Below are 27899 nucleotides of genomic sequence, written 5' to 3' on the forward strand. Positions count from 1 at the left end.
GTTTTGCTAACATTGAAGTCAATGAGAAAAGGCAAAAACCAAGATTTCTTCAAATTCCTGCATTTTACCTGCTTTTTCAGTGCAGAAAACATGCGCTTTGGACATCAAAAAAATGATTTCATATGTCCCTTTACACACACACATAGTCAGACAATTAAAAATAAGAATTTTATTAAATTAGTGCTATTTTTCCATTAAATCTCATATTACCTCTATAATTTCATTAAAATAATTTATTTCCATTATTTTTCACAAAAATATTGATTTGTTTCTTTTTTACAATTTTTTCATTGAGTTTGACTATTTAAACTTTATTTAGCAGTGACTTGATGGTCAAAACGCATCTATCAAAACGCAGGTGGAAAAGCATGTAAAAAGCGCTGAAAACATCTACAACGCGGTAAATACGCATGCGTTTTCAGCGCTAAATTTCTGGAAAAGGCAACTTTGGTCAAATCAATTAAGCCCAAAACGTGTGGTTAGAACTGCAAGTAGGAGAACGCAAAGTGGGGCCCTAGCCTTATTCTATACATTCCTCTATGCATATTTAGGTCATATATTTCATTGTCATGACCACCATGCTGCCCTGGCTTGTTTTTCTTCGTGTTTTGATGGGGTCTTGCCTCCTGCACGGTGTATGTTTATAACTGGATAATAAAATTGCTCATTTTGTTAATTGTATTCCACTTTGGTACTGAATTGTGCTATCATACGGTGCTACAGCGGTTAGTTGGGACGTGGTACGGTCATACAATATAATATGGCCCTGTGTATTCTAGTTGAGGTAATAACTCATGGCTATACTGACAGAAAAATCAAAAAGCTATAGACTCTTGGAAGAAAGGGAGGAAACGACGAAAAATTGCAGGGTGGTGAAGGGGTTAAACCGCAGACAGCCCTTACAAATGTATTCACACCACACTTATGAGCCCTAATATTTCCAGTCAGCTTCCCAGTGTGATATTCTGTTTAATAGGACTGGATATATTACATGAGGAGCAGTAGTCTGGCCTCCAGCAGACGGTTTCCTGTGGACTTCCCGCCTTTACACGTGCTGAACTGCCCTCAGTGAACAATTACACACTAGGGGCCCTGCTCGTCACCCACATGCGCTCCTCTATCGTCTTCGCCATAGCAACGTGCACCCACGTGACGTCAGCGAAGGTCTAGAAGCGCTAGAAAGAGCGCTCCCGCTCACTTAATGCTAATTGGTCCGCATTATTTCCAGGGTGACGATTTACTAATAAGCTCCGCCTCTCCTTTATTATTGGTGGACTTAACTTCCTCTTCCTATGATTGGCGATTCGGCCGTCCAGTTGGCTTTCGTGTGCGCGTTAGTCTTTCATTACGTCCTTTTTTTTTCCCTCCACGGTACGGTGAAGGCGAGGAGATTGTGTCGGCGCCATTTTGTGCTAGAGGCGCAGAGAGTAATAGACGGTTCCCGCTAGCTCTTAGTTGCTTTCCTTGAATCTGTAGTTTTTATCCGCGTTGTCTTCGAGTCGTTGAAGCCAGAGACTCGGCGGTACCGAGCAGTAGAGCGGCGGATAGAGGTGAGTCATCGAGTCTGGAAGTGGCCCCCTGCAAAGGCCGCGGGAAGCCCGAGCGACAGCGCCTATTGTGAGGGAGCGCCATTATTCCGTACAGTGGGTCGTGCAGGGTGGGCCGGAGGCGGGATGGCGCGTATGCTGCAGTTACCACAGAGGCTGCCTGGCGTCCATTACCCGTCATGATTAGAACATGGCGCCCGCTCAGCCTTCTGGTAGGCCGCTGTGGAGGCGGCGCGTGTGGATTGATACTCTCCAGCCTGGCGGCCACCGTGTGCGTACCGTGAGGGGCCCGACTAGACTGCGGCCGACACGCGTGCCAGGGCACGGTATCACTATAGCTTATACATCTGAGCGTGTGTAGAAGTGTTGGAATTTCGCGCCATCCCCCATAAGCCTGATTAGGATTGTGGACTGTGTATGTAGGGCTACCCCCCCCCCCCCACCAGATTGTGGACTGTGTATGTAGGGCTACCCCCCCCCACCAGATTGTGGACTGTGTATGTAGGGCTACCCCCCCACCACCAGCTTGTGGACTGTGTATGTAGGGCTACCCCCCCCACCACCAGATTGTGGACTGTGTATGTAGGGCTACCCCCCCACCACCAGATTGTGGACTGTGTATGTAGGGCTACCCCCCCACCACCAGATTGTGGACTGTGTATGTAGGGCTACCCCCCCACCACCAGATTGTGGACTGTGTATGTAGGGCTACCCCCCCACCACCAGATTGTGGACTGTGTATGTAGGGCTACCCCCCACCACCACAGATTGTGGACTGTGTATGTAGGGCTACCCCCCCACCACCAGATTGTGGACTGTGTATGTAGGGCTACCCCCCCACCACCAGATTGTGGACTGTGTATGTAGGGCTACCCCCCCACCACCAGATTGTGGACTGTGTATGTAGGGCTACCCCCCCACCACCAGATTGTGGACTGTGTATGTAGGGCTACCCCCCCACCACCAGATTGTGGACTGTGTATGTAGGGCTACCCCCCCACCACCAGATTGTGGACTGTGTATGTAGGGCTACCCCCCCACCACCAGATTGTGGACTGTGTATGTAGGGCTACCCCCCCACCACCACCAGATTGTGGACTGTGTATGTAGGGCTACCCCTCCACCACCACCAGATTGTGGACTGTGTATGTAGGGCTACCCCCCCACCACCACCAGATTGTGGACTGTGTATGTAGGGCTACCCCCCCACCACCACCAGATTGTGGACTGTGTATGTAGGGCTACCCCCCCCACCACCACCAGATTGTGGACTGTGTATGTAGGGCTACCCCCCCCACCACCACCAGATTGTGGACTGTGTATGTAGGGGCTACCCCCCCACCACCACCAGATTGTGGACTGTGTATGTAGGGCTACCCCCCCACCACCACCAGATTGTGGGACTGTGTATGTAGGGCCTACCCCCCCACCACCACCAGATTGTGGACTGTGTATGTAGGGCTACCCCCCCCCCCCCACCACCACCAGATTGTGGACTGTGTATGTAGGGCTAACCCCCCCCCCCCCCACCACCAGATTGTGGACTGTGTATGTAGGGCTTACCCCCCCCCCCCCCCCCCCACCAGATTGTGGACTGTGTATGTAGGGCTACCCCCCCCCCCCCCCCCCACCACCACCAGATTGTGGACTGTGTATGTAGGGCTACCCCCCCCCCCACCACCAGATTGTGGACTGTGTATGTAGGGCTACCCCCCCCCCACCAGATTGTGGACTGTGTATGTAGGGCTACCCCCCCCCCCCCCCCCCCACCAGATTGTGGACTGTGTATGTAGGGCTACCCCCCCCCCCCCCACCACCACCAGATTGTGGAACTGTGTATGTAGGGCTACCCCCCCCCCCCACCACCAGATTGTGGACTGTGTATGTAGGGCTACCCCCCCCCCCCCCCCCCCCACCAGATTGTGGACTGTGTATGTAGGGCTACCCCCCCCCCCCCCCACCAGATTGTGGACTGTGTATGTAGGGGCTACCCCCCCCCCCCCCCCACCAGATTGTGGTCTGCGTGTGTGTAGGGCTACCCCCCCCCCCCCACCAGATTGTGGTCTGCGCGTGTGTGTAGGGCTACCCCCCCCCCCCACCAGATTGTGGTCTGCGTGTGTGTAGGGCTACCCCCCCCCCCACCAGATTGTGGTCTGCGTGTGTGTAGGGCTACCTCCCCCCCCCCCCACCAGATTGTGGTCTGCGTGTGTGTAGGGCTACCTCCCCCCCCCCCCCACCAGATTGTGGTCTGCGTGTGTGTAGGGCTACCTCCCCCCCCCCCCCAGATTGTGGTCTGCGTGTGTGTAGGGCTACCTCCCCCCCCCCCCCACCAGATTGTAGTCTGCGTGTGTGTAGGGATACCCTCCCGTTTGTGGTTTGCGCGCGTAGGGCTACCCCCCGTCTCTCCCCGATTGTGGTTTGCGCGCGTAGGGCTACCCCCGTCTCTCCCCGATTGTGGTTTGCGCGCGTAGGGCTACCCCCCCTCCTTATGGAACCGCAACTAGGGTTTATATTTTAAGCATACTCAAAAATCTTCTAGGGCTTATTTACTGGGTAGGTCTTATCAGGGAAACAGGGTATCATTTGTTACAGCAACGCTTCGGTGTTTTGTTTTTTTCATAGCACTCTAGTGATGCTTTATACCTAAGGCCGCTTTCACACTGCCTTTTTACCTACGTTCACTGGTCCCGTTAGGACATCCATCTGAACCCCCCCCCCCCCCCTACCGACGTAGTAGACTACGTTCGTGTGTCCACCTGCAGAAAATGTATATGCACGAAAATGGTGCAAGACTGAGCGTGTGCTCTGTCTGCTCCATTATAGTCAATGGCCCTGTTGGCATATGTGTCCGAAACCCCTTTTGCGGGGGGAGGGGGGGTTCGGATGGATGCCCCGACGGGACCAGTGAACATGGATAAAAATGCAATGTGAAAGTGGCCTAAGTGTCTTGTCCCTTGTCTCATACTCGTCACCTTTTTTGGTGCCACTCCTTTCCCTGGGGGGCCATCTTGTGCCAAAAACTTTTGACTGACCGGAAGTCAGTTCTGTCATACAGCACTCCGGACCAGTCGGAGAGTGAGGACAAAGCTTTTATAGATTTGTATTAAGTTGTGACCTTCTGTACGCTCCATGAAAAAACATGGGCAAGCCAGCAGGTTACAAAGATCCCTAGACTGACCGGGGCAAGTCTGAAAACTGATGAAGATGCTGGAGGGTGAGTACAAGGCTGGGAAGAGGGGATTAGATTTAAAGCACCACTCCAGCAGTGACCTAAAAAAACACTAGTGCTGCTTTCAAGGGGAATTTGGACTTTTGGAAAAATGCTAGCTGTCTCCCTGGTCTGTGTCCAATTTGCTGCTGGTAAAGGACTGTGGTCCATGTGCCATGTACATTTTTAGGAGGGTTTTTTTTCCGTTTTCTGGTTTGGGATAATTCCTATAATGCTTGTTTAGGGCTCTCATACTGCAACTTGCATGATGAACCTTTAGGCTATATTCACACAGTGCATCTTTTCTAACCACTAAGATGCAGCATTTTTGGCCCCAAAAATTGTGCAAAAACGCAGAAAAAAATCATATGCTTTTGACTTGTTTTTATGCATTTCTTTGTCGCTCCTAATTGGGAGACCCAGACAATTGGGTGTATAGCTATGCCTCCGGAGGCCACACAAAGTATTACACTAAAAGTGTAAAGCCCCTCCCCTTCAGCCTATACACCCCCCGTACTGCTACGGGCTCATCAGTTTTTATGCTTTGTGCGAAGGAGGTCAGACATCACGCATAGCTCCACAGCTTAGTCAGCAGCAGCTGCTGACTATGTCGGATGGAAGAAAAGAGGGCCATAACAGGGCCCCCAGCATGCTCCCTTCTCACCCCACTCTTGTCGGCGGTGTTGTTAAGGTTGAGGTATCCATTGCGGGTACGCAGGCTGGAGCCCACATGCTGCTTTCCTTCCCCATCCCTCAATTAGGGCTCTGGGTGAAGTGGGATCCCATCGGTCTCCAGGCACAAGAGACCGTGCTCCATCCACAGCTCCTGAGGACCCTGCTGGATAGGAGCCGAGTATCGTTCAGGGACATGGCCCTGCTACTTGGAGGTACTCTGTGTCCCCGTGGGGACCGCGCACAGCAACACTCCAGCATTGCTGGGTGTGCTAGTGCACCGGGGACAGCAGCGCTGGCTGCATGTGTGCCACTATACACTCAGCGTCGCTGAGTGTATTTGTGTAGGGGGACTGCCGCGCTGACCGCCGCTGCCATGGTTATCCCTGCGGCGCGGCTGGGACTGTTAGTGCGCCGGGGACTTCCGCGCCGACCGCGCTTATACGGCGGCCGCGCTTATAACTATAGTCCCCGGCTTCTGCGGCCTAGTCTCATTCTTTTCCCGCCCCCAGCCCTGCCAGTCAGGGGAAGGGCGGGACGCTGTACAGGTCGGCAGCACTGAGGGCTGGAGCATGCTTTGCATACTCCACCCCCCTCACTCTGCACAGTGGGGCACCAGTTCCCGCACTTTTCTGGGTCACGCCCACGGCTCCCTCCTCTCCCCAGGACGCTGGCAGCCATTCCTCTCAGCTCTGCTAACGCTGGAGAGGAGAGACAAGCTCAAAGAGACCCAGGCAGGAATTCTGGTGCCCACACAAACGCTTTGCGCAGGCGGTAAGCAGCACCTGTGGTGCTGGCCCCACTAGTGCAGAAGTGTACTTATAGATTACATGATTATAGACTATACTTTACACTGTATGGTGCACTGTTGATTTTTGTCTATATACCCTCCTGTATTGCTCAGAGGAGACAACAGCATGTCGTCCACAAATAGCAAGGGTGCCAAAGCACAGACTTACTATGCTGCCTGTGCAGCATGTACGGCTTTACTGCCGGCAGGTTCCACTGACCCTCATTGTGTGCAATGCTCGGCCCCTGTGGCACTTTCTCAGCCGGAGCCTCTGCTAAGGGCGGCCCAGGGAGAACCACCTGTTAACACTGTCCAGGTGACAGGGACGGAGTTTGCAGTTTTTACTGAAAGACTTTCTGAGACTATGGCTAAGATATTAGAAGCCTTGCAGTCCAGGCCGGCATCTCAAGCCAGGGGCACTGTGGAATCATTGCCCCCTGGTCCCCCTCAGTTGGAACAGCAATGTCTTCCCGGGGTGTCTCATGGATCCCAGGGTGAGGTCTCTGACACGGACCGCAGCCCCAGACCGACTAAGCGATGTTCAGGGTCTCAGCGAGAGGACTCTCTGTATGATGAAGCGGAGGTAGCTGATCAGGATTCTGATCCTGAAGCCGCTCTCAACCTTGATACTCCTGATGGGGACGCCATAGTGAATGATCTTATTGCGTCCATCAATGAAATGTTGAATATTTCTCCCTCCGCTCCTCCAGTGGAGGAGTCAGCTTCTCAGCAGGAGAAATTCCGTTTCAGGTTTCCCAAGCGTACAAAGAGTATGTTTCTGGACCACTCTGACTTCAGAGAGGCAGTCCAGAAACACCGAGCTTATCCAGATAAGCGTTTTTCCAAGCGCCTTAAGGATACACGTTACCCTTTTCCCCCTGACGTGGTCAAGGGCTGGACTCAGTGTCCCAAGGTGGATCCTCCAATCTCCAGACTGGCGGCTAGATCCATAGTTGCAGTGGAAGATGGAGCTTCACTCAAAGATGCCACTGACTGACAGATGGAGCTCTGGTTGAAATCCATCTATGAAGCTATCGGCGTGTCTTTTGCTCCAGCATTCGCAGCTGTATGGGCACTCCAAGCTATCTCAGCTGGTCAGGCGCAAATTGACGCACTCACGTACGTCTGCGCCGCAGGTGGCGTCCATAACCTCTCAAACGTCGGCATTTGCGTCCTACGCTATTAATGCTGTCCTGGACTCTGCGACCCGTACGGCGGTTGCAGCCGCCAATTCGGTGGTAATACGCAGGGCCTTGTGACTGCGGGAATGGAAGGCAGATTCGGCTTCCAAAAAGTGCTTAACTGGATTGCCATTTTCTGGCGACCGTTTGTTTGGTGAGAGATTGGATGAAATCATCAAACAATCCAAGGGAAAGGAAACATCCTTACCCCAAGCCAAACCAAAAACACCCCAACAGAGGAGGGGACAGTCGAGGTTTCGGTCCTTTCGGGGTGCGGGCAGGTCACAATTCTCCTCGTCCAAAAGGCCTCAGAAGGATCAGAGGAACGCCGACACATGGCGGTCTAAATCACGCCCTAAAAAGACCGCCGGAGGTGCCGCTACCAAGGCGGCTTCCTCATGACTTACGGCCTCCTCACACCGCATCCTCGGTCGGTGGCAGGCTCTCCCGCTTTTGCGACACCTGGCTGCCACAAGTAAAAGACCGTTGGGTGAGAGACCTTTTGTCTCACGGTTACAGGATAGAGTTCAGCTCTCGTCCTCCGACTCGATTCTTCAGAACATCTCCGCCTCCCGAGCGAGCCGAGGCTCTTCTGCAGGCGGTGGGCATTCTGAAGGCAGAAGGAGTGGTGGTCCCGGTTCCTCTTCAGCAACAGGGTCACGGTTTCTACTCCAACCTGTTTGTGGTTCCAAAGAAGGACGGGTCCTTCCGTCCTGTTTTGGACCTAAAACTGCTCAACAAACACGTAAGGACCAGGCGGTTCCGGATGGAATCCCTCCGCTCCGTCATCGCCTCAATGTCCCAAGGAGATTTCCTAGCATCGATCGATATCAAGGATGCTTATCTCCACGTACCAATTGCTCCAGAGCATCAGCGCTTCTTGCGCTTCGCCATAGGAGACGAACACCTTCAGTTCGCGGCACTGCCGTTCGGCCTGGCGACAGCCCCAAGGGTTGTCACAAAGGTCATGGCTACAGTAGTTGCGGTCCTCCACTCTCAGGGTCACTCAGTGATCCCTTACTTAGACGATCTGCTGGTCAAGGCACCCTCTCAAGAGGCATGCCAACACAGCCTCAACGTTACTCTGGAGATCCTCCAGAGTTTCGGGTGGATCATCAATTTTCCAAAGTCAAATCTGACACCGGTCCAATCGCTGACATATCTTGGCATGGAGTTTCATACTCTTCCAGCGATAGTGAAGCTTCCGCTGGACAAACAGCGTTCACTACACACAGGGGTACAATCTCTCCTTCAAGGTCGGTCACACCCCTTGACGCACCTCATGCACTTCCTGGGGAAGATGGTGGCAGCAATGGAAGCAGTCCCTTTCGCGCAGTTTCACCTGCGTCCTCTTCAATGGGACATCCTACGCAAGTGGGACAGGAGGCCGACGTCCCTAGACAGGAACGTCTCCCTCTCTCAAGCAACCAAAGCTTCCCTTCGGTGGTGGCTTCTTCCCACCTCATTATCGAAAGGGAAATCCTTCCTACCCCCATCCTGGGCGGTGGTCACGACGGACGCGAGCCTGTCAGGGTGGGGAGCAGTTTTTCTCCACCACAGGGCTCAGGGTACGTGGACTCAGCAAGAGTCCTCACTTCAGATCAATGTTCTGGAGATCAGGGCAGTGTATCTTGCCCTAAAAGCGTTCCAGCAGTGGCTGGAAGGCAAGCAGATCCGAATTCAGTCGGACAACTCCACAGCGGTGGCTTACATCAACCACCAAGGTGGGACACGCAGTCGGCAAGCCTTCCAGGAAGTCCGGAGGATTCTGCTGTGGGTGGAAGCCACAGCATCCACCATATCCGCAGTTCACATCCCGGGCGTAGAAAACTGGGAAGCAGACTTTCTCAGTCGCCAGGGCATGGACGCAGGGGAATGGTCCCTTCACCCGGACGTGTTTCAGGAGATCTGTTGCCGCTGGGGGAAGCCGGACGTCGACCTAATGGCGTCACGGCACAACAACAAGGTCCCAACATTCATGGCTCGATCTCAAGATCACAGAGCTCTGGCGGCAGACGCCTTAGTTCAGGATTGGTCGCAGTTTCAGCTTCCTTATGTGTTTCTTCCTCTGGCTCTGTTGCCCAGAGTGTTACGCAAGATAAGAGCCGACTGCCGCCGCGCCATCCTCGTCGCTCCAGACTGGCCGAGGAGGTCGTGGTACCCGGATCTGTGGCATCTCACGGTCGGCCAACCGTGGGCACTGCCAGACCGACCAGATTTGCTGTCTCAAGGGCCGTTTTTCCATCTGAATTCTGCAGCCCTCAACCTGACTGTGTGGCCATTGAGTCCTGGATCCTAGCGTCTTCAGGATTATCTCAAGAGGTCATTGCCACTATGAGACAGGCTAGGAAACCAACGTCCGCCAAGATCTACCACAGGACGTGGAAAATATTCCTGTCGTGGTGCTCTGCTCAGGCGTTTTCTCCCTGGCCATTTGCCTTGCCCACTTTTCATCTCAATCAGGACATCTCCTTACCCTCGTTTTGTCCTCATCCAGTTCACCAATGTGAAAAGGATTTGCACTTGTTAGATCTGGTGAGAGCACTCAGACTCTACATTTCTCGTACGGCGCCCCTGCGCCGCTCCGATGCTCTCTTTGTCCTTGTCGCTGGCCAGCGTAAAGGGACACAAGCTTCCAAATCAACCCTGGCTCGGTGGATCAAGGAACCAATTCTCGAAGCTTACCGTTCCTCGGGGCTTCCGGTTCCCTCAGGACTGAAGGCCCATTCTACCAGGGCCGTGGGAGCGTCCTGGGCCTTGCGACACCAGGCTACGGCTCAGCAGATGTGTCAGGCAACTACCTGGTCGAGCCTGCACACTTTCACGAAACACTATCAGATGCATACCTATGCTTCGGCAGATGCCAGCCTAGGTAGGCGAGTCCTTCAGGCGGCAGTTGCCCACCTGTAGGACGGAGCCGTTACGGCTCTATTATGAGGTATTATTTACCCACCCAGGGACTGCTTTTGGACGTCCCAATTGTCTGGGTCTCCCAATTAGGAGCGACAAAGAAGGGAATTTTGTTTACTTACCGTAAATTCCTTTTCTTCTAGCTCCAATTGGGAGACCCAGCACCCGCCCCTGTTTTTTGTATACACATGTTGTTCATGTTAAATGGTTTCAGTTCTCCGATATTCCTTCGGATTGAATTTACTTTAAACCAGTTTATAATTTTTTCCTCCTTCTGGCTTTTGCACCAAAACTGATGAGCCCGTAGCAGTACGGGGGGTGTATAGGCTGAAGGGGAGGGGCTTTACACTTTTAGTGTAATACTTTGTGTGGCCTCCGGAGGCATAGCTATACACCCAATTGTCTGGGTCTCCCAATTGGAGCTAGAAGAAAAGGAATTTACGGTAAGTAAACAAAATTCCCTTCTTTGCCCTATGTCTGGAAGGGCTCAAACGCTGGAAAAACGCAAAAAGAGTTGACCTGCTGCATCTTCAAAAACGCAGTCAAGATGCACTGTGTAGACAGCAAAATAGAGACCTCATTGACTTCGCTGGGACATGAAAATGCATAGTTAGGTGCATCTTTGTGACCCCAAAAATTCACCAAAAACGCAGTACGGCTAAGTTCAACATGGCATCTTTTGCTGCGTTTTTGGTGTGTTTGAGGTCACAAAGATGACCCAAAATGCATGCATTTTCTTCTCCCAGCAAAGTCTGAGATTTCTATTTTGCTGTCCACACTGGGCATCTTTTGTTGGCTGTGTTTTTGAAAAGATGCACCCAAGATGCAGCATGTCAATTCTTTTTGCGTTTTTCCAGCGTTTTTGAGCCCTTCCAGTCAATAGATTTGACTTAAAAAAAAAATGCGGCAAAAACGCATTGTTTTTGCATTTTTTTGGAACAAAAACATTGCATCATTGTGGTAAAAAATGCCGCGTGTGAACATACCCTAAAAGATACTGTGTGAACATAACCTTACTCCGTTACATTCCTACACTGCTACAGGTTTTTATTTGAGGAAATCTCATGGGAAACTGATTCTTAGGCATCTTTCACACCAGTTTTTTGCCATCAGGCACAATCTGGCGAATTGCAGATAAAACTGATGTCACCGGATCAGTTTTTTTTTTTTCCTCATAGAATATTAGTGCTGGATTGTGCCGTATGGCCTTGTTTCATCCGTTGTACGACGGACCTGGCGAAAATTGTCTGTGCGGCCACTGGAAGCAACGTCAAAAGCAAATTATTTTTTTTTTTTTTTTGGGGACCTGCAAAAAAAACAGAAGGCGACAGATCCGGCGCCGTTTGTCTTTTTTTAGATTCGAAGCCTATGGGTGCCGGATCCGTCAAATGACGGAATCAGGCAACTGATCTGTTTTTTTGTTTCTGGGCATGCCCCGACGTTGTGTAAATTCACTTCTGATCACAAAAAAAATCTTCTCCTTCTCCTCTCCACTGTTTAAATGAAGAAATCTCTTCTGGTGTATACCACCGCTCCTCTGAGTCTGGAATTGCCAGAGATAGTGGAGTGCTGTCCCATTGATGTTCAGTTGTCTATGGAATGCACACAGCTTTATTCAACAGGAAGTAGGACATGCAAAAGTAGTCTAAAGTTGGCTATATGTATTATGTGACGGGTCTCACAATTGAAATGTGCACACTGGCTTGGCTGAGGCGGGCTATGATTTTAGGGTATATGCACACAATGTCTTTCCAGTGGTTTCCTGGCTGAGGCGGGCTATGATTTTAGGGTATATGCACACAATGTCTTTCCAGTGGTTTCCTGGCTGAGGCGGGCTATGATTTTAGCGTATATGCACACAATGTCTTTCCAGTGGTTTCCTGGCTGAGGCGGTCTATGATTTTAGGGTATATGCACACAATGTCTTTCCAGTGGTTTCCTCCTTTAAAAAGCACCAACAAAGTCAAAGTTAGCATGCACAGCAATGTGAAGAGGATTTGCTGTGCATTGTTCTTGTCACTACTAAGGCTAGGTTCGCACACTGCGTCTTTTTGACGCTGCGTTTTTGTGTTTTTGGCCGCTAAAAACGCACAAACGCACCTGCGTCGAAAAAACGCATCAAAAAACGCATGCATTTTTGCCGCGATTTGGTGCGTTTTTGGCTGCGTTTTGCTGCGTTTTTGATCTCTGCGTTTTGCTGCGTTTTTCCAATGCATTGCATGGGGGGAAAACGCAGGAAAGAACTGACATGTCCATTTTTTTTTTTAAACTCAAAAACGCAGGTAAAAAAAACAGTTGTGTGCGGACAGCAAAAATGAAAACTCATAGACTTTGCTGGGGAAGCAAAGTCCTGCAGTTTTGAGGCCAAAAACGCACCTGAAAAACGCCGCGAAAAACGCACTGCGCACATAGCCTAACTGTATCTGGCTTTCAAAGCTGTGAAGCTGCTAAGTGACTTGTCCATTCTTCTGGCTGCTTCTGCTTGGAAGCAGACACTAGTTTATATATGGAGTGGGAAAAAAAAAGGACTAGGTGTTCAGAAATGATGTGGCTACTTTGCCATCTAAAGAATGCTATGTGCACATAGCCTTAGACCGCTTTTGTGGCAGATCTTTGTCAAAAGCAGGGGTGCGCAACCAGCAGCCTTTGAGGTCTTTGGCCCTTAACTATACGGTCGCAGATATACCTGACAGTATCTGGAGGCTGCTCAGATGGTTTTTCATGTTGGAGTAGAGGTGTCAATTAGCATGCTAGGGATGGGTTATTAATGGTGTGTTGTGTGGCCATGTCATATAGGTAAGGGATAGATAGTGCCTCTGGCTTTTGTCCTGTAGAAACTACAATGAAGAAAGCTGAATCTGTGGTCTTTTATGTTTAGAATGCACATGGGAGAGAAGAGGACTTCTATCCATCAGATAGGCCTAATCATCTTATTTCCTCCCACTAACCTTCCTAATCCCAATATTACCATTTGTGTGTGGTTCTACCATTTCTCCCCAGCAGCACTTGGGATTTTATTGGACTCTGGTCTTCACTGTGTACATTCACGCTCGCTTACTCATGTCACCTAGACTTCAAAGACATCTCTAGAATTTTGAATTTTTTTCTTACTTTTCACACTTCAAAAATTTACTGTTCTAATTCATTCTCGTCTGGACTAGCAACTCTACTAATCTGTCTCCCTCTTACTAATGTGAAACCGAGGTCAGGGGTGATAAGGTCCAGCACAGAGTTCGTAAGAACAATTCTTTATTTTATTTAAAAAAAAAAGCATAACAAAACTAAAGCAAATTTTGAGATGTGGCACTTGCATCTTTTAAGGGCTATGTCATGTGAAGTAATCTTATATGGAACCTGTCAGGTCCAATATACACCCAGAGCCATGAGCTGTTCTGGGTGCATATTGCTAATCCCTGCCTAACAGTCCCTGTATACACTAGCATAGATAGATCTTTAGAAAAAGTATTTCTAAAGATGTTTTACCGTATGCTAATGAGCTTGGGGACTAGTCCCCTGAGCGTTAGTTCCCCAGGCTAGTCGGCTCCATTAGCATGTTAGTACGTCCCTGTGGGTGTGCTAATGAATGTGCAGCGTCACAGGATGATCTCACTCACCTCTCCGCCGCCGACACTGGATTTCAGCTCAGGGTGCATGACCCCGGTTCAGTTATGCGCACTTCTTCAGTTTGAAGCCCAGGACGTGTACACCTGGCTTCATAGTGCGCATTTCAAAACCTCCGGGGTCATGCGCACTGAGCCGAAATCCAGTGTCTGACGCGATGGTGGCGGAGAGGTGAGTGACATCATTCTCTGACGCTGCACATTCATTAACATGTTAGCACGGCCGTCCAGGGGACTAGTCCCCAAGCTCATTAGCATATGGTAAAACATCTTTAGATATTTTTTCTAAAGATCTCTTTATCTATGCTAGTGTATACAAGGACGGTTAGGCAGGGATTGGCAATATGCAGCCAGAACTGCTCGTGGCTCTGTGTACATACAGACCTGACAGGTTCACTTTAATGAATATGTACCCTAAAATTGTCCCAGGTACTGACGTAGACGTGAGTCCATTAATTTCACCTTCGAACTTTATTTTGTGATATGATTCTGTCAATATGAACACCTCTACATCAATACATATACAAAACAGTAATGTCAGAAAATATTAACTAGATTTAAAAATAAATCAAATCATTCTATGGTTTAGTACCACACATTAAATTGCAGGGTCCCAAATGCCTCCATGGTTAGAAGCACTTTCAGCCAATCCTTTCCCCTCCTGGGTTGATCAATTCATTCAACCTGGAGAGATGTTACCATAGTGGGATTCATAGACAAGAAAAACTGATCAATTTGTGTGGAATTTGGGGATACAGCTTTTTTTTTTTTTTTTTTTTTAAATATACTAACCTCTCTCCTCTTTAATCCGTCCTGAATGCAGAAGGAAAGATCATATTGATCCTTCACCCGTTGCCTGTACCCTATGACAGTCGTTGCACTGGTTGACCGTTCGCTACAGAGTACAATATAAACCTATTACACTCACCCACAAAGCTCTCCACAGTTCTGCACCTCCCTCATCTATCACCCCACTTATGCCCTCAGTTCCACTAATGACCTAAAGGCCCCTTTACACACTGCAACATCGCAAACGACATCGCTGTAACGTCACCGGTTTTGTGACGTAATGGCGACCTCCCCAGCGACATTGCAGTGTGTGAAACACATCAGCGACCTGGCCCCTGCTGTGAAGTTGCTGATCGCTACAAATCGTTCAGGACCATTCTCTGGTCCTTTGTTTCTCACTGTGCAGCATGATCACTAGAAAGTCTCAGTGTGTAAAGGGGACTTAAATGTGCAGGCAGCAGGAGCCGGCTTCTGCGGACACTGGTAACCACGGTAAACATCGGGTAACCAAGAAGCCCTGTCTTTGGTTACCCGATATTTACCTTCGTTACCAGCCTCCGCCGTACTGTAGCTAGGAGAGCAGGGAGCCAGCGCTAAGCAGTGTGCGCTGCTCCCCTGCTCTCTGCACGTGTAGCTGCGTGCGCTGGTAACCAAGGTAAATATCGGGTTGGTTACCCGATATTTACCTTAGTTACCAAGCGCAGCATCGCTTCAGTGTGTCGCTGGGGGCTGGTCACTGGTTGCTGGTAAGATCTGCCTTGACAGCTCACCAGCAACCCGTGTAGCGATGCTCCAGCGATCCCTGCCAGGTCAGGTTGCTGGTGGGATCGCTGGAGCGTCTGACTGTGTGACCTCTCACCAGCAACCTACTAGCAACTTACCAGCGATCCCTATCAGGTTGTATCGTTGTTGGGATCGCTGGTAAGTTTAGTGTGACGGTACCTTCAGGCTTATGTGCCCACACTGCGGATTTACCGCGGATTTTGCCGCGGATTTCCCGAAAATCTGCAGCAGCGGCACTTCCAAGCCATTTCAATGGCATTTTGGAAATGCTGTGTCCATGCTGCGGATTTTTCCGCTGCGGATTTGCCGCGGATTTTGATGCGGAAAAATCTGCAGCATGTCAATTATTTGGTGCGGATTTTGGGTATAGAATGGGGAAAAAAAAAGAAATCCGCGGGTGCGGATTTGCCGCGAAAGTCGCGGATTTTCATGCAGAAAAATCCGCAGGTACATTCTACCGTGGACATATAGCCTTAGACTGACATCCTCAATAATTTAAACCTCCCACTTCTGTCTCCAAGATTTCTCATGAGCTGCCTATTTTCTGGAATGCACTGTCCAGGGCAATGGAATTAACTCCCAATACCCAGATTTAAGCGTGGCTTAAAACCAATTTCTTTGGACTGTCCTATCTCCCCTCATTTATGTAACTGTTTAAAAGGGGTTGTCTACTACTAGCACAACCTTCTGATTCCACAGGTTTCCCCCAGGTAACGTAGACTATACTCTCCTCCTGTACCGGTACCATTCCAGCAGTGTCCGGGCTTGCGGTGACTGGTCTCACATGGGGTTGTGATGTCATTCGAGCCCCACGTCCAATCAGCGCCAGCTTCTGTCTCCCCGCCTTTGGGCTAAACAAGTTAATAAACGAGCCCTGGGAACGCTGCAGCCACGGGAAGCAAGTACTGTCTTTATTTTACCTTGGGGAAACATGGAATAGAAAAGGGTTGTCCTAGTAGGGTTCGACCCTTTTTAAGGTGTTTTTTTTTTTTTTTTTTTTTTTGTATTCCCAAATTCCTTCCAAATCTAGTTCCTTAAGGCCCAGTCACACTAAACAACTTACCAGCGATCCCAACAACGATCCAACCTGATAGGGATCGCTGGTAAGTTGTTAGGAGGTTGCTGGTGAGATGTCACACTGCGACGCTCCAGCAATCCCACAAACAACCTGACCTGGCAGGGATCGCTGGAGCGTGGCTACACGAGTTGCTGGTGAGCTGTCACCAGTGACCAGCCCCCAGCCAGCAGCGCCGCGTGGAAGATGCTGCGCTTGGTAACTAAGGTAAATATTGGGTAACCAACCCGATATTTACCTTGGTTACCAGTGCACGCTGCTACACGTGCAGGGAGCAGCGCACACTGCTTAGTGCTGGCTCCCTGCTCTCCTAGTTACAGCACACATCGGGTTAATTACCCGATGTGTGCTGTAGCTACATGTGCAAGAAGCAGGAGCCGGCACTGACAGTGAGAGCGGAGGAGGCTGGTAACGAAGGTAAATATCGGGTAACCAAGGACAGGGCTTCTTGGTAACCCGATGTTTACCGTGGTTACCAGTGTCCGCAGAAGCCGGCTCCTGCTGCCTGCACATTTAGTTGTTGCTGTCTTGCTGTCACACACAGCGATCTGTGCTTCACAGCGGGACAGCAACAACTAAAAAATGGCCCAGGACATTCAGCAACAACCAACGACCTCACAGCAGGGGCCAGGTTGTTGCTGGATGTCGCACACAGCAACATCGCTAGCAACGTCACAAAAGATGTTCGTTAGCAGCGATGTTGCTAGCGATGTTGCTTAGTGTGACGGGGCCTTTAGATCATGTTTACAAACCCTCTATGCACTTTAGCGCTCTTTACTTGTACATAAATTGGCAGGTGACCTGGTCATGTACAGTTATGTGAATACCCTCTTCTTTATTATATTGATGGCTGGACCATACGATTCAAGCACCTTAATGCCTCCCCTATTTCCTCAGACTGTAAGCTTACGAGTAGGGCCCTCACTCCTCTTGGTATTGGAGTTGGCTACTCTGTAATGTCTCATATCTGTATATGTCCCCTCTGAATTGTAAAGAGCTGTAAATTATGTTGGTGCTATAGATCTAAAAATTATTAGATGGGACCCTAAAAATGGATTTTGCCCCTATTTGATGTATTTCTGGGGATGGGTTTGTTCAATTTGTCCATCTGGCCCTCGGACAAAAAAAAGCTTGCACCCCTGGTTTAGGGCTCTTAAAGGGGCTGTCCAGGAATTTGTTGTTAAGCACATAATAAAACAGGCAGGCAGTTGCTAACAGATTACTGACTGCTTGCCTGTTCTTCCCAGTGGTGGCACAATGTTAGGGTATGTGCACATGTTGGTTTGCCGAAATTTTCTGCATGAAATCTGCACAGTCTGGCAGAAAATATGTATGCGAGCTTTGGTTTGTTTTTATGAAGTCGGGGCAAAAAACACCCCAACAACTGACATGCTGCAGATTTTTATTTTTTTTTTTCTTCCCTGCACCAAACCTGTGCACTGCACTTTAGGAATCTCAGACTTTGCTGGCTTCAGGACAGGCATGCAGATTTTGGTGCTAATTTCTCAAACTTATCAAAATCTGCATCAAAAACATGCTCACTGTGCACATAGCCTTAAATTGAACACTTCTTCTGGTTGGGCTGGGGCCACACGGGGACTACTGCGATCCCCTTGCATGACACTCGGCTCGTGCTGGCAGTACAGCAGAGCCGAGTGTCATGCGTGTGTCCTTGCAACTGAGGTCCGTTCGTGCGAGCAGACCTCAGCTGCGGGGTGCAGGCCGGCACTCAGGAGGGGAGGGAGGGATTTCTCTCCTTCTCTCCTGTGTAGCCGGCTATTGCCATTCTCGCACTGCACTCGCGGTACACCGGTGTACCGCGAGTGCAGTGCGATTTTTCTCTCGCCCCATTCACTTGAATGGGTGCGAGAGAAACGTGTTCTTGCGTTGGCTGCTTGGGGAGCTTCAGGCTGTTACCTTAAGTATAAAGTGCCTGCTGTCAGTATCTCAGGAGTGCCTGTTTATTTTTATATATGGTACATGTAAATCATAACTGAGTGTGCAGTATTTAGTTCAAGTTTGTTCATTATCTGTTTGGATGGAGGCAGTGCTACATGTTAATTAGTAGCTTTTTTTTTTTTCTCCCACCCCCCAAAGTATACCTTATTCCAATTCCCCTGAATCTAAACTATTCTCCCATTCTCCTTTTCACAGGACAGAGATCTGAGCAGTTCTCCAAATTTCCCCTCTACCTCCCCTGACCTGTTTTGAAAGAACTTGTATACAGTCCCCTCGCCTCTCAGTATATCCAGTAGAGAAGTGGCCAAGTAGCAGTCCAGGTGCTTTCAGTAGCTCTAGCACCATCCCTTTGGGAGACTGGCAAAATTAATCTAACCACTTCTCCAATATTTGCTGCTATTATAAATTTTAACTTTTTTTTACATAATACAGAAGAACAGAATGCTGCACCTAAGTGCTCAGAACAACCTTTCATTTCCCGCCTTCCCCCAACCCTCCCTTTCCCATCCCTTCAATGCAAAATTTTTGGGGTGTATTACCTAATCATGTTGACAAGTGACGTTTTGCAAGAAAATCATTTTTAAGAATTGCCTAGTATTTTTAAGTGGACTTTTTACTGAAATTCTCTACAAACTTTTTTTTTTTCTCCTGATTTGGATGATTTTCATAATTTTTTTTCCCTTTTTTTTCACAGCGAAGAATTTTTTTTGAAACACCAACTACAGTAAGTCTCGCATTTCCTGTGTTTTTAAATTGTTTTTTTTTTTTTTTTTCAAAATTTTTCCTACCTTACTGGTCTCCTTTTTAACATTGTATTTCTAATTTTTTATAGTTTTTATATAAACTGTGTATTTATATTGGTACAGGTGCTAATTTTTTTTTAACTGTTTTAATTTTTATTTTTTTTTATTTTTTTTTTCATGTTGGGTTTGGATTGGGAAGGAGTCTATAATTTTTAGTTATGCTTAATCTACAATTTTTGTGCTAAACTTTAAATTTCTCCCAGTTACAATGTTTAGATGTTACAATTTTTCTTGCTTTGTTGTACGTTTTACTTTCTGCAGCTAGAACTATTAAATATTTTCAAGCCTTGGTAAAGTTTTAGTAATGCTGTTGGAACACGTGTGATTTCCTACTGTGCATTACCATTGTGGGCAGTGGCATTTTTGACAGTTGCAGTTAATGTCCCTTCATTTAGGCCCTTTCCCTGCCCCTCCCCACTCCACCTCCCATACCTTTTTGCCCAACCGCTGACAATCTACAGCAGGGAACGGAGAAAGACCACTGACAAGTTAATCTACTGATGCCTGGTAAGACTGGTTGATTTAATATGGTAAAAAAAAAATGTACATCAATAACATGTTACTGTTAACCAAGGCCCCTCACTTTATTTACCACAGACTTGTTCATATCTTATTCAATAGTTGTAGAAAGTCTTGTCAGTAATTGCTGCTCCACTCTGGGGACTTTGAATGTTCTATGCGGCTTCTGCTAAATAGTGACTTTAACTGCAAGGTATGACCAATAATTATGCCGCTGTTAGGCGAAGTTCACGTGTTCTGTAATCTCCCATTAGAATGGAACCAGCAGCAATCAGTTGGTAAATTGTTTTTTGCAGGATCCGTTTTTTTACGATTCTATAGAAAATGCATCCATTAACTGCTTACGCATCAGTTTCAAATGGATGATTAATATCTAGCAGTTAACTGATCTGTTTTCCGTAGACATGTTAAAAAAAAAAAAAAAAACTTTCAAAACCTACAAAAGTTATTTGCCTAACTTTTTTGTAAACAGATTGCTGCTGGATCCATTCTGAAGGATTATTACTAGGGATGATTGAATACCGCAAATATTCGGCAACGCCCATATTCGCCGACTAGGTCGCCACTATTCGATTTGCGAATATTCGATGCGCAATGGAAGTCTATGGGAAACCTGAATAGTTGCCGAATAGCAACTATTCGGGCTTCCCATACACTTACATTGCGCATCGAATATTCGCATAGCGGTGAACTATTCGTCAGATATTCGCAAAGCCGAATATTTGTGATATTCGATCATCCCTAATTATTACTATAGTTCTGGACATGTGAGCTTAGCCTTACATCGCACCATAATGCACTTGTGTGCTCATGTTAGTTACTGCAGATTTCTTACATAACGACCATGTTCACGTATATTATGGCGTGATCTTTGGATTTGACGTATGTTGCTGCTAAAGTTGCTATCTCAGCCCCAGATTTAGACTGGATTCACACATCAGTGTATCAGAATCCAAGCACAAACTGCAATGAATGTACTTGCTTGGGGGTCTCCTGACCAGAACTTTTCAGCCTCACATATACCCAAGATGCTGTTGAGTTAGAAGACTTGTCGCTTGTCCCTGAGACCCTGACACATGGATTTGTGAATCCGACCTAAGGCTGCCTTTATGTCAATGTACAGACCACAATCCCTGGGCCATCTGCAGGTTTTTCCACCTGAACGAACAATCTCATTGGCATACAGGATACCTGTGGTTTGTGTGGATGTGTATGCAGCCTATTTTTGAGAGCTGAAGTATTCCACATCTTTTTACTGGCCGTGAACATTTGATAAAGGTTTGGTCATCCAAGAGATATCCTAATGTGTTTAGAAGTAAACTTTTAACATGTTAGTCCCGTTTCACACATCCGGCATTTAGCCGGGTCTGGCACATTTCACCGGATGCCGGATCTGGCATGCATGCAGTACAGTAGATTCATTTACAGTGGAAGCGCGACACCATGCCGTTGTGTGCTTCATACACAACCGCATTTGTCCACATGGTGTTGCGCTTCCACTGTAAATGAATGTACTGTACTGCATGCGTTCCAGATTTGGCATCCGGTGAAACGCTGGATGTGTGAAACTGGCCTTAAAGGGAATCTGTCAGCTGATTTGTGCTGCCCAAGCTGCAGGCAGCCGGTATCAGCCACTAGCTTGATTACCACAGCCAGGTATGCATTACTCTGAAACACTGCGGCATTTTAGAGAAACTTACTTTTAATAGATGCTGGGAACCAAGTTGCACTGTAGATTAGTTGCACAGGCAGGGGCCCGGTGATCTCTCCCCGCCTGCTGACTGTGACTGACAGGTCTCTGCATACACGCATGTCTAGACTAAGACCGGTTAGGCTATGTGTGCGTATTGCATGCAGTTACGCTGCGTCCTGCACCGCAGCGTAACTGCATGCGTCCTGCGTCCCCAGCACAATCTATGAATGTGCATGAGACGTGCGCACGTGGCGTATTAGAACGCAGCGATTCGGCTGCTGCCCGAAGCGTGCGTTCTAAGAAGTGACATGTCACTTCTTTCGTGCGCTTTGCATGCTGTCTATAGGGAGAGGCAGCATGCAGAGCGCACGAATTCTGCAGGCACCAGGCGCTTCAGAACGGAGCTTTTCAGCTGCGCTCTGAAGCGGACCTTTTGAGTGCGGTGCAGAGCGCACATGTGCGCACATAGCCTAAGGAAGCCATCAAGGACCTGCCAGTCCAACCAGGCTCAGTGAGGCTTGGTCCCTGGACAGCTAAGAATGTAAGCTTTTCTTTGACTCTGAAACACTGGTGTTTCAAACATACCTAACTAAGGTAATACAGCCAGTGGCTACCAAGTTCCCTTTAAGAGCCTTGGTTTCCTTTTGGAAAAAGTGCGACCAGAGCAGTTCTATCAGCAACTAGTATTATGCTAAACTGGGTGGGTGAGACCGCTGTCTAATGTGTATGGCCAGCACAAGATCATGGAATAGTCATATCAAGAGATGGGGTAAAGGCTACGTTCACATGTTGCGTTTTTGCAGCTTTTTTTTTTTTTCTTTTTCTATGGAGAAAACCTGCTCAGCAGTGAAGCTGCTTTAAAACAGCAAATTTTTCACTTCCTCATTGCGGGTTTTTTTTTTTTTTTTGGAGAAAAAGTTACAAAAACAATTGAAGTGCTGCAGATTAAAAAAAACGCTGCAGTTGTCAAATTCCATGAGGAAAAGTGTGCATGAGACTTTTAAAATCGCATAGCTGTTGCTGTAAAAAGCCGCTTTAAGGATATATGCACATGCTACAATTAGGTGCAGATAGTTTTTGCATCAAAAAAATGCAACTTGTGGCAGAAAAAAAATTAAAAAAATGTATGTTGCCTTATTATGCCATGAGTTTTTGTGAAATCCGTATCTGTAAGGGTTACAAAACGCAGGAAAAAAACGCACAAAGTGACATGCTGCAGATTAATTTCTGCACATAAAACTGCAAGGAAGAAGAAACGTGTGCACAGCACTTCAGAATTCTCATAGACTTTGCTGCCATAAGGATAGACATGCAGATTTCGGCAACAAACTGCACCAAAAAAATGCAGTGCGCACAAGGCCTTAATCTGCATAAAAATAGGTTGCAAATCTGCAATGTGTGAACATAGCCAAATGCCTGATGTACAAGAATGTAATAACTTTTATATGGAAATTGTGTGTTTTTCCTGCAGCCACTGCTGCTCAGTACTGCTGATCAAATAAATCTCTGGTCCATAGGTAGAAATACATACAAGCCCTGTTTGCTTTAATGGCCTCGTGATGGTTTCATCAGCCTCCTCGGAGATTTATCACTGAGCAGGTGGAATGGGCCCTCACATGACGCCACTCAATCTGAACCTTTTTAATACATTTATTCCCTTGTATATAACTGCCCTGAAATAGTGAGTTCTCATGATAGATTGTTCCTTTAAACTGAACTTATGCCCATTAAGACCCCCTTACATGAAGTAGCCATTGGCTGGCCTATCCAACCCATACACGGGCACTTACCTGAGCATTCGTGTTTGTTTGGTTTTTTTTTAAGCCCTGCTGCCAGAATGACCTGACAGTCTTATCTCCCTGATCCTTCTCCCTGTCATACATGTAGGGAGAGGGGACACCCCCATACAAATTAGGTTGTCCAACCTGCTGGCGCCGGTGGGTTTGGCAGATTTGGTCCGATGTGCTTGGAACCTTTAGCTTTTTAATAGGTCACAATATTTTTCTGAACTAAATATTTGAAAAATACAAATTAAAACAAATCCCTAGAATCCACTTCTTTTTTTTTTTTTTTTTTTTTTAAGTTTAAAAAGTGTGTGAAACGCAACCACATGAATATTTTATTCTTTTTTTCCTTTTGTATTAAACACCTTGTCAGGATCGCCTACATCTGCATCCCATTATTCCTTTCATTAAGTTTCATATCTTGCAGAGATTCCAAAATGTTAATAAATTATCTCACTGACCCCACCCCATGGCTTTGTTTTTAATAGATACATGTGTTATGGCCATTGATGGTTTCCCATACCTGTAGCATTCGGCATAACAGCTACTGGCAAAAAAGGGCAACTTTTTTCACGGCAAGTGAATCGCCTGTATTTGCTGCTAAACTGCTGTAAACGGTGTGTGGCGTTTGCCGTGTGGCATAATGCTGCACATGGGCACACCTAGTATGATAAATGATCACTTTTCCCACACATCTATCTGTAGGTAAGAGGTTTTGAACACTCAAATTTAGGTTTTCACACCTTGATTCTTACTCTTAGTAGGTTAATGTGCCTTTAACGTGCAGCAGTTATTTTTTTATAAAGTTTCTTGTTAACAAACTTGTTTTTAAATAGTTTCTATTTTTTTTTTTCTAGGGTTCCAAATTGCTACTGTAGATAGTAGTAGAGAGATGGCGAGCAATGTCACTAATAAAACAGACCCTCGCTCTTTGAACTCCAGAGTATTTATTGGGAACCTAAACACATTAGTGGTGAAGAAAGGAGATGTAGAAGCAATCTTTTCTAAATATGGCAAGATTGTGGGCTGCTCCGTACACAAGGGCTTTGCATTTGTGCAATACAACAATGAACGCACTGCCCGTACTGCTGTAGCAGGGGAGGATGGACGAATGATAGCTGGGCAGGTCCTGGGTGAGTGACTGGAAACCAGTGTTTGTTAAAAGGCTATTTAATAGCTTATTTGGACTTTGGTTGACATTTTGGACGTATTTGTAAAATATTGTCTTTTTTTTTTTTCTTTCTTCTTTTTTTTTTTTGTGAATGTCTTATGGCTTTGATTCTGGAATCTTCTTCTTCGTCTTTTTTTTTTTTTTTTTTTTTAACAGCCAAATTGGGATTTCATTTTTTTTTTTTTTTTACAGCTGCGAGTCATATTTTCCATAAATTATAGATATATTTTGATTTAAACTTTAACCCTTCCGATGTACATATACACATTATAGAGTGGGTTTTCTTTTGTTGCATTTTTTTTCAGATATCAACTTGGCGGCTGAGCCCAAAGTGAACAGAGGGAAAGGAGGAATCAAGCGATCAGCAGCTGATATGTATGGGTGAGTCCTGTGTGGGCAAAGGAAGTTTAGTGTTACATTGCAACTTTCTTAAGGGATTGTCATCCCCTTCATGTTGAAGTGGCAAGATAGATACCACAAACCTTTATTGCCTACCAATCCCCTCCCACCGCCAATTGTTCCTTTCCTAGCTTGCATTGACCAACACTTGATTGAGAAGTCACAGCTTTGCATAACTAAAATGCCCTCAGTGACCTCTTCAATCACAGGCTACAAAGGTCATATGCAATACCACCTGGATGTAGAGGAGTTTGTATTACTAGGTGTGCTGTAGTATGTATTTATTTATTTTATTTCTCACCTTGCTTGACCGATTTTTTTTTTATTACCATGAAGGGTGGACAAATCTAAGATAATGGGGAAATTTAAGACTTAAAGATTGCAAGACGTTTTTACAATTCCTTGAAAGCACTTTGTAGGTTGTGAGCTCATAGGGTGCTTAATGGATTATTCCTATCTTCAAGATCTAATCGGAATATGTAGTAGGTGTAGTAATAAGAATATAAAAAAATACTTCCAATTAGAGATGTAGTATAGTTTTCCTGATTCACTGTCGCTTATGTTCAGGGCATTGCAGGACCTTAGGTATCCATGGTTATGATCACTAGCAATTAACTGACTATATGCATGATCGTAACCATGGATACCTAAAGCTACTGTAATGCCCTGAACATGAGGTGACAGAGAATCAGGAGAACTATACATTTATAATTGGAAGTATTTGCTAATATGGCTTCTTCATTTTGGTAGATCTTGGAGATGGAAATGCCACTTTAAGCTCACAGCCATAAATGCTAAAGTATTTGAAATACAATGTCTGATAAAGGAAAGAATATCATGCTGGCAGACTTGGAAAAAAATGTACTGCCCAAGCCACTTCAGACTTAGCATCTTAACCACCTGAAGATCATGTCAGTAAACTGTTCCAGTGTGAACTTGTTACTGCTAAAACCATTTTAAGTATTTCTTTGTCGCTCCATTGGGAGACCCAGACAATTGGGTGTATAGCTTCTGCCTCCGGAGGCCACACGAAGTATTACACTTAAAAGTGTAAAGCCCCTCCCCTCTGCCTATACACCCCCCGTGCATCACGGGTTCCTCAGTTTACATGCTTTGTGCGAAGGAGGCTGACATGCACGCATAGCTCCACATCTTAGTCAGCAGCAGCTGCTGACTATGTCGGATGGAAGAAAAGAGGGCCCATAACAGGGCCCCCGGCATGCTCCCTTCTCACCCCACTCTTGTCGGCGGTGTTGTTAAGGTTGAGGTATCCATTGCGGGTACGGAGGCTGGAGCCCACATGCTGTTTTCCTTCCCCATCCCTTTAGGGCTCTGGGTGAAGTGGGATCCTAATCGGTCTCCAGGCACTGAGACCGTGCTCCATCCGCAGCCCCTGGGGACTCTGCTGGACAAGGAGCCGAGTATCGTCAGGGACAAGGCCCTGCTACTTTGAGGTACTCTGTGTCCCCGTGGGGACCGCGCACAGAAACACTGCAGCATTGCTGGGTGTGTTAGTGCGCCGGGGACCGTAGCGCTGACCGCGCTTGTGCCATCACACACTGCAGCGTGGCTGGGTGTGTTAGTTTATTGGGGACTACCGCGCTGACCGCGCGCTGCCATTTCACACTGCAGCGCGGCTGGGAGTGTTAGTGCGCCGGGGACTACCGCGCCGACCGCGCTTATACGCCGGCCGCGCTTATAACTTTAGTCCCCGGCTTTTGCGGCCTAGTCTCACTTTTTCCCCGCCCCCAGGCCTGCCAGTCAGGGGAAGGGCGGGACGCTGCACAGGACGTCAGCGCTGAGGGCTGGAACATGCTTTGCATACTCCACCCCCCTCACTGAGCACAGTGGGACGCCAGATTCCCGCACTTTCTAGGGCACGCCCACGGCCCCCTCCTCTCCACAGGACGCCGGCAGCCATTCCTGTCAGCTCTTCTGACGCTGGAGAGGGGAGACAAGCTCTGGGAGACCCAGGCAGGGATTCTGGTGATCACACAACCGCTTTGAGCGGGCGGTAAGCAGCACCTGAGGTGCTGGCCCCACTAGTGCAGTAGTGTACATATAGATTTATATGCTTATAGGCTATACTTTACACTGTATGGTCGCACGGTTGATTTTTGGCTATATACCCTCCTGGATTGCTCAGAGGAGACAACAGCATGTCGTCCGCAAAAAGCAAGGGTGCCAAAGCACAGGCTTACTATGCTGCCTGCGCCGCATGTACGGCTATACTACCGGCAGGTGCCACCGACTCTCATTGTGTGCAATGCTCGGCCCCTGTGGCACTTTCTCAGCCGGAGCCTCTGCTAAGGGTGGCCCAGGGGGAACCACCTGTTAACACTGTCCAGGTGACGGGGACAGAGTTTGCAGTTTTTACTGAAATACTTTCTGAGACTATGGCTAGGATACTAGAAGCCTTGCAGTCCAGACCGGTATCTCAGACCATGGGCACTGTTGAATCATTGCACCCTGGTCCCCCTCAGTTGGAACAACAATGTGCTCCCGGGGTGTCTCATAGATCCCAGGGTGAGGTCTCTGACACGGACCGCAGCCCCAGACCGCCTAAGCGAGCTCGCTGGGAAATTCCCTCGACATCATCACATTGTTCAGGGTCTCAGCGGGAGGACTCTCTGTATGATGAAGCGGAGGTAGCTGATCAGGATTCTGATCCTGAGGCCGCTCTCAACCTAGATACTCCTGATGGGGACGCCATAGTGAATGATCTTATCGCGTCCATCAATCAAATGTTGGATATTTCTCCCTCAGCTCCTCCAGTGGAGGAGTCAGCTTCTCAGCAGGAGAAATTCCGTTTCAGGTTCCCCAAGCGTACGAGTATGTTTCTGGACCACTCTGACTTCAGAGAGGCAGTCCAGAAACACCGAGCTTGTCCAGATAAGCGTTTTCCAAGCGCCTTAAGGATACACGTTATCCCTTCCCCCCCTGACGTGGTCAAGGGCTGGGCTCAGTGTCCCAAGGTGGATCCTCCAATCTCTAGA

General features: G+C 47.8%; 1 protein-coding gene across 6 annotated transcripts in view; it reads left to right on the forward strand.

Annotated features, from left to right (window-relative positions):
* Positions 1-1345: 1345 nt before the first annotated feature.
* Positions 1346-27899, forward strand: part of HNRNPC (heterogeneous nuclear ribonucleoprotein C) — a 35076-nt gene continuing 8522 nt past the window's right edge. For 3 of the 6 annotated variants that reach the window (XM_075319925.1, XM_075319923.1, XM_075319928.1), the window contains exons 1-5: positions 1346-1550; positions 19229-19258; positions 19733-19844; positions 24191-24466; positions 24810-24885. In XM_075319925.1, the coding sequence (XP_075176040.1) occupies positions 19838-19844; positions 24191-24466; positions 24810-24885 (359 nt within the window). In that variant the 5' untranslated portion in view covers positions 1346-1550; positions 19229-19258; positions 19733-19837. The remainder of the gene's footprint in view (positions 1551-19228; positions 19259-19732; positions 19845-24190; positions 24467-24809; positions 24886-27899) is intronic. The other 3 variants (XM_075319926.1, XM_075319924.1, XM_075319927.1) reach the window with 3 other exon arrangements.

This window comes from Anomaloglossus baeobatrachus, chromosome 1 (genome assembly GCF_048569485.1).
Source record: "Anomaloglossus baeobatrachus isolate aAnoBae1 chromosome 1, aAnoBae1.hap1, whole genome shotgun sequence".
In the NCBI taxonomy this organism is placed as follows: domain Eukaryota; kingdom Metazoa; phylum Chordata; class Amphibia; order Anura; family Aromobatidae; genus Anomaloglossus; species Anomaloglossus baeobatrachus.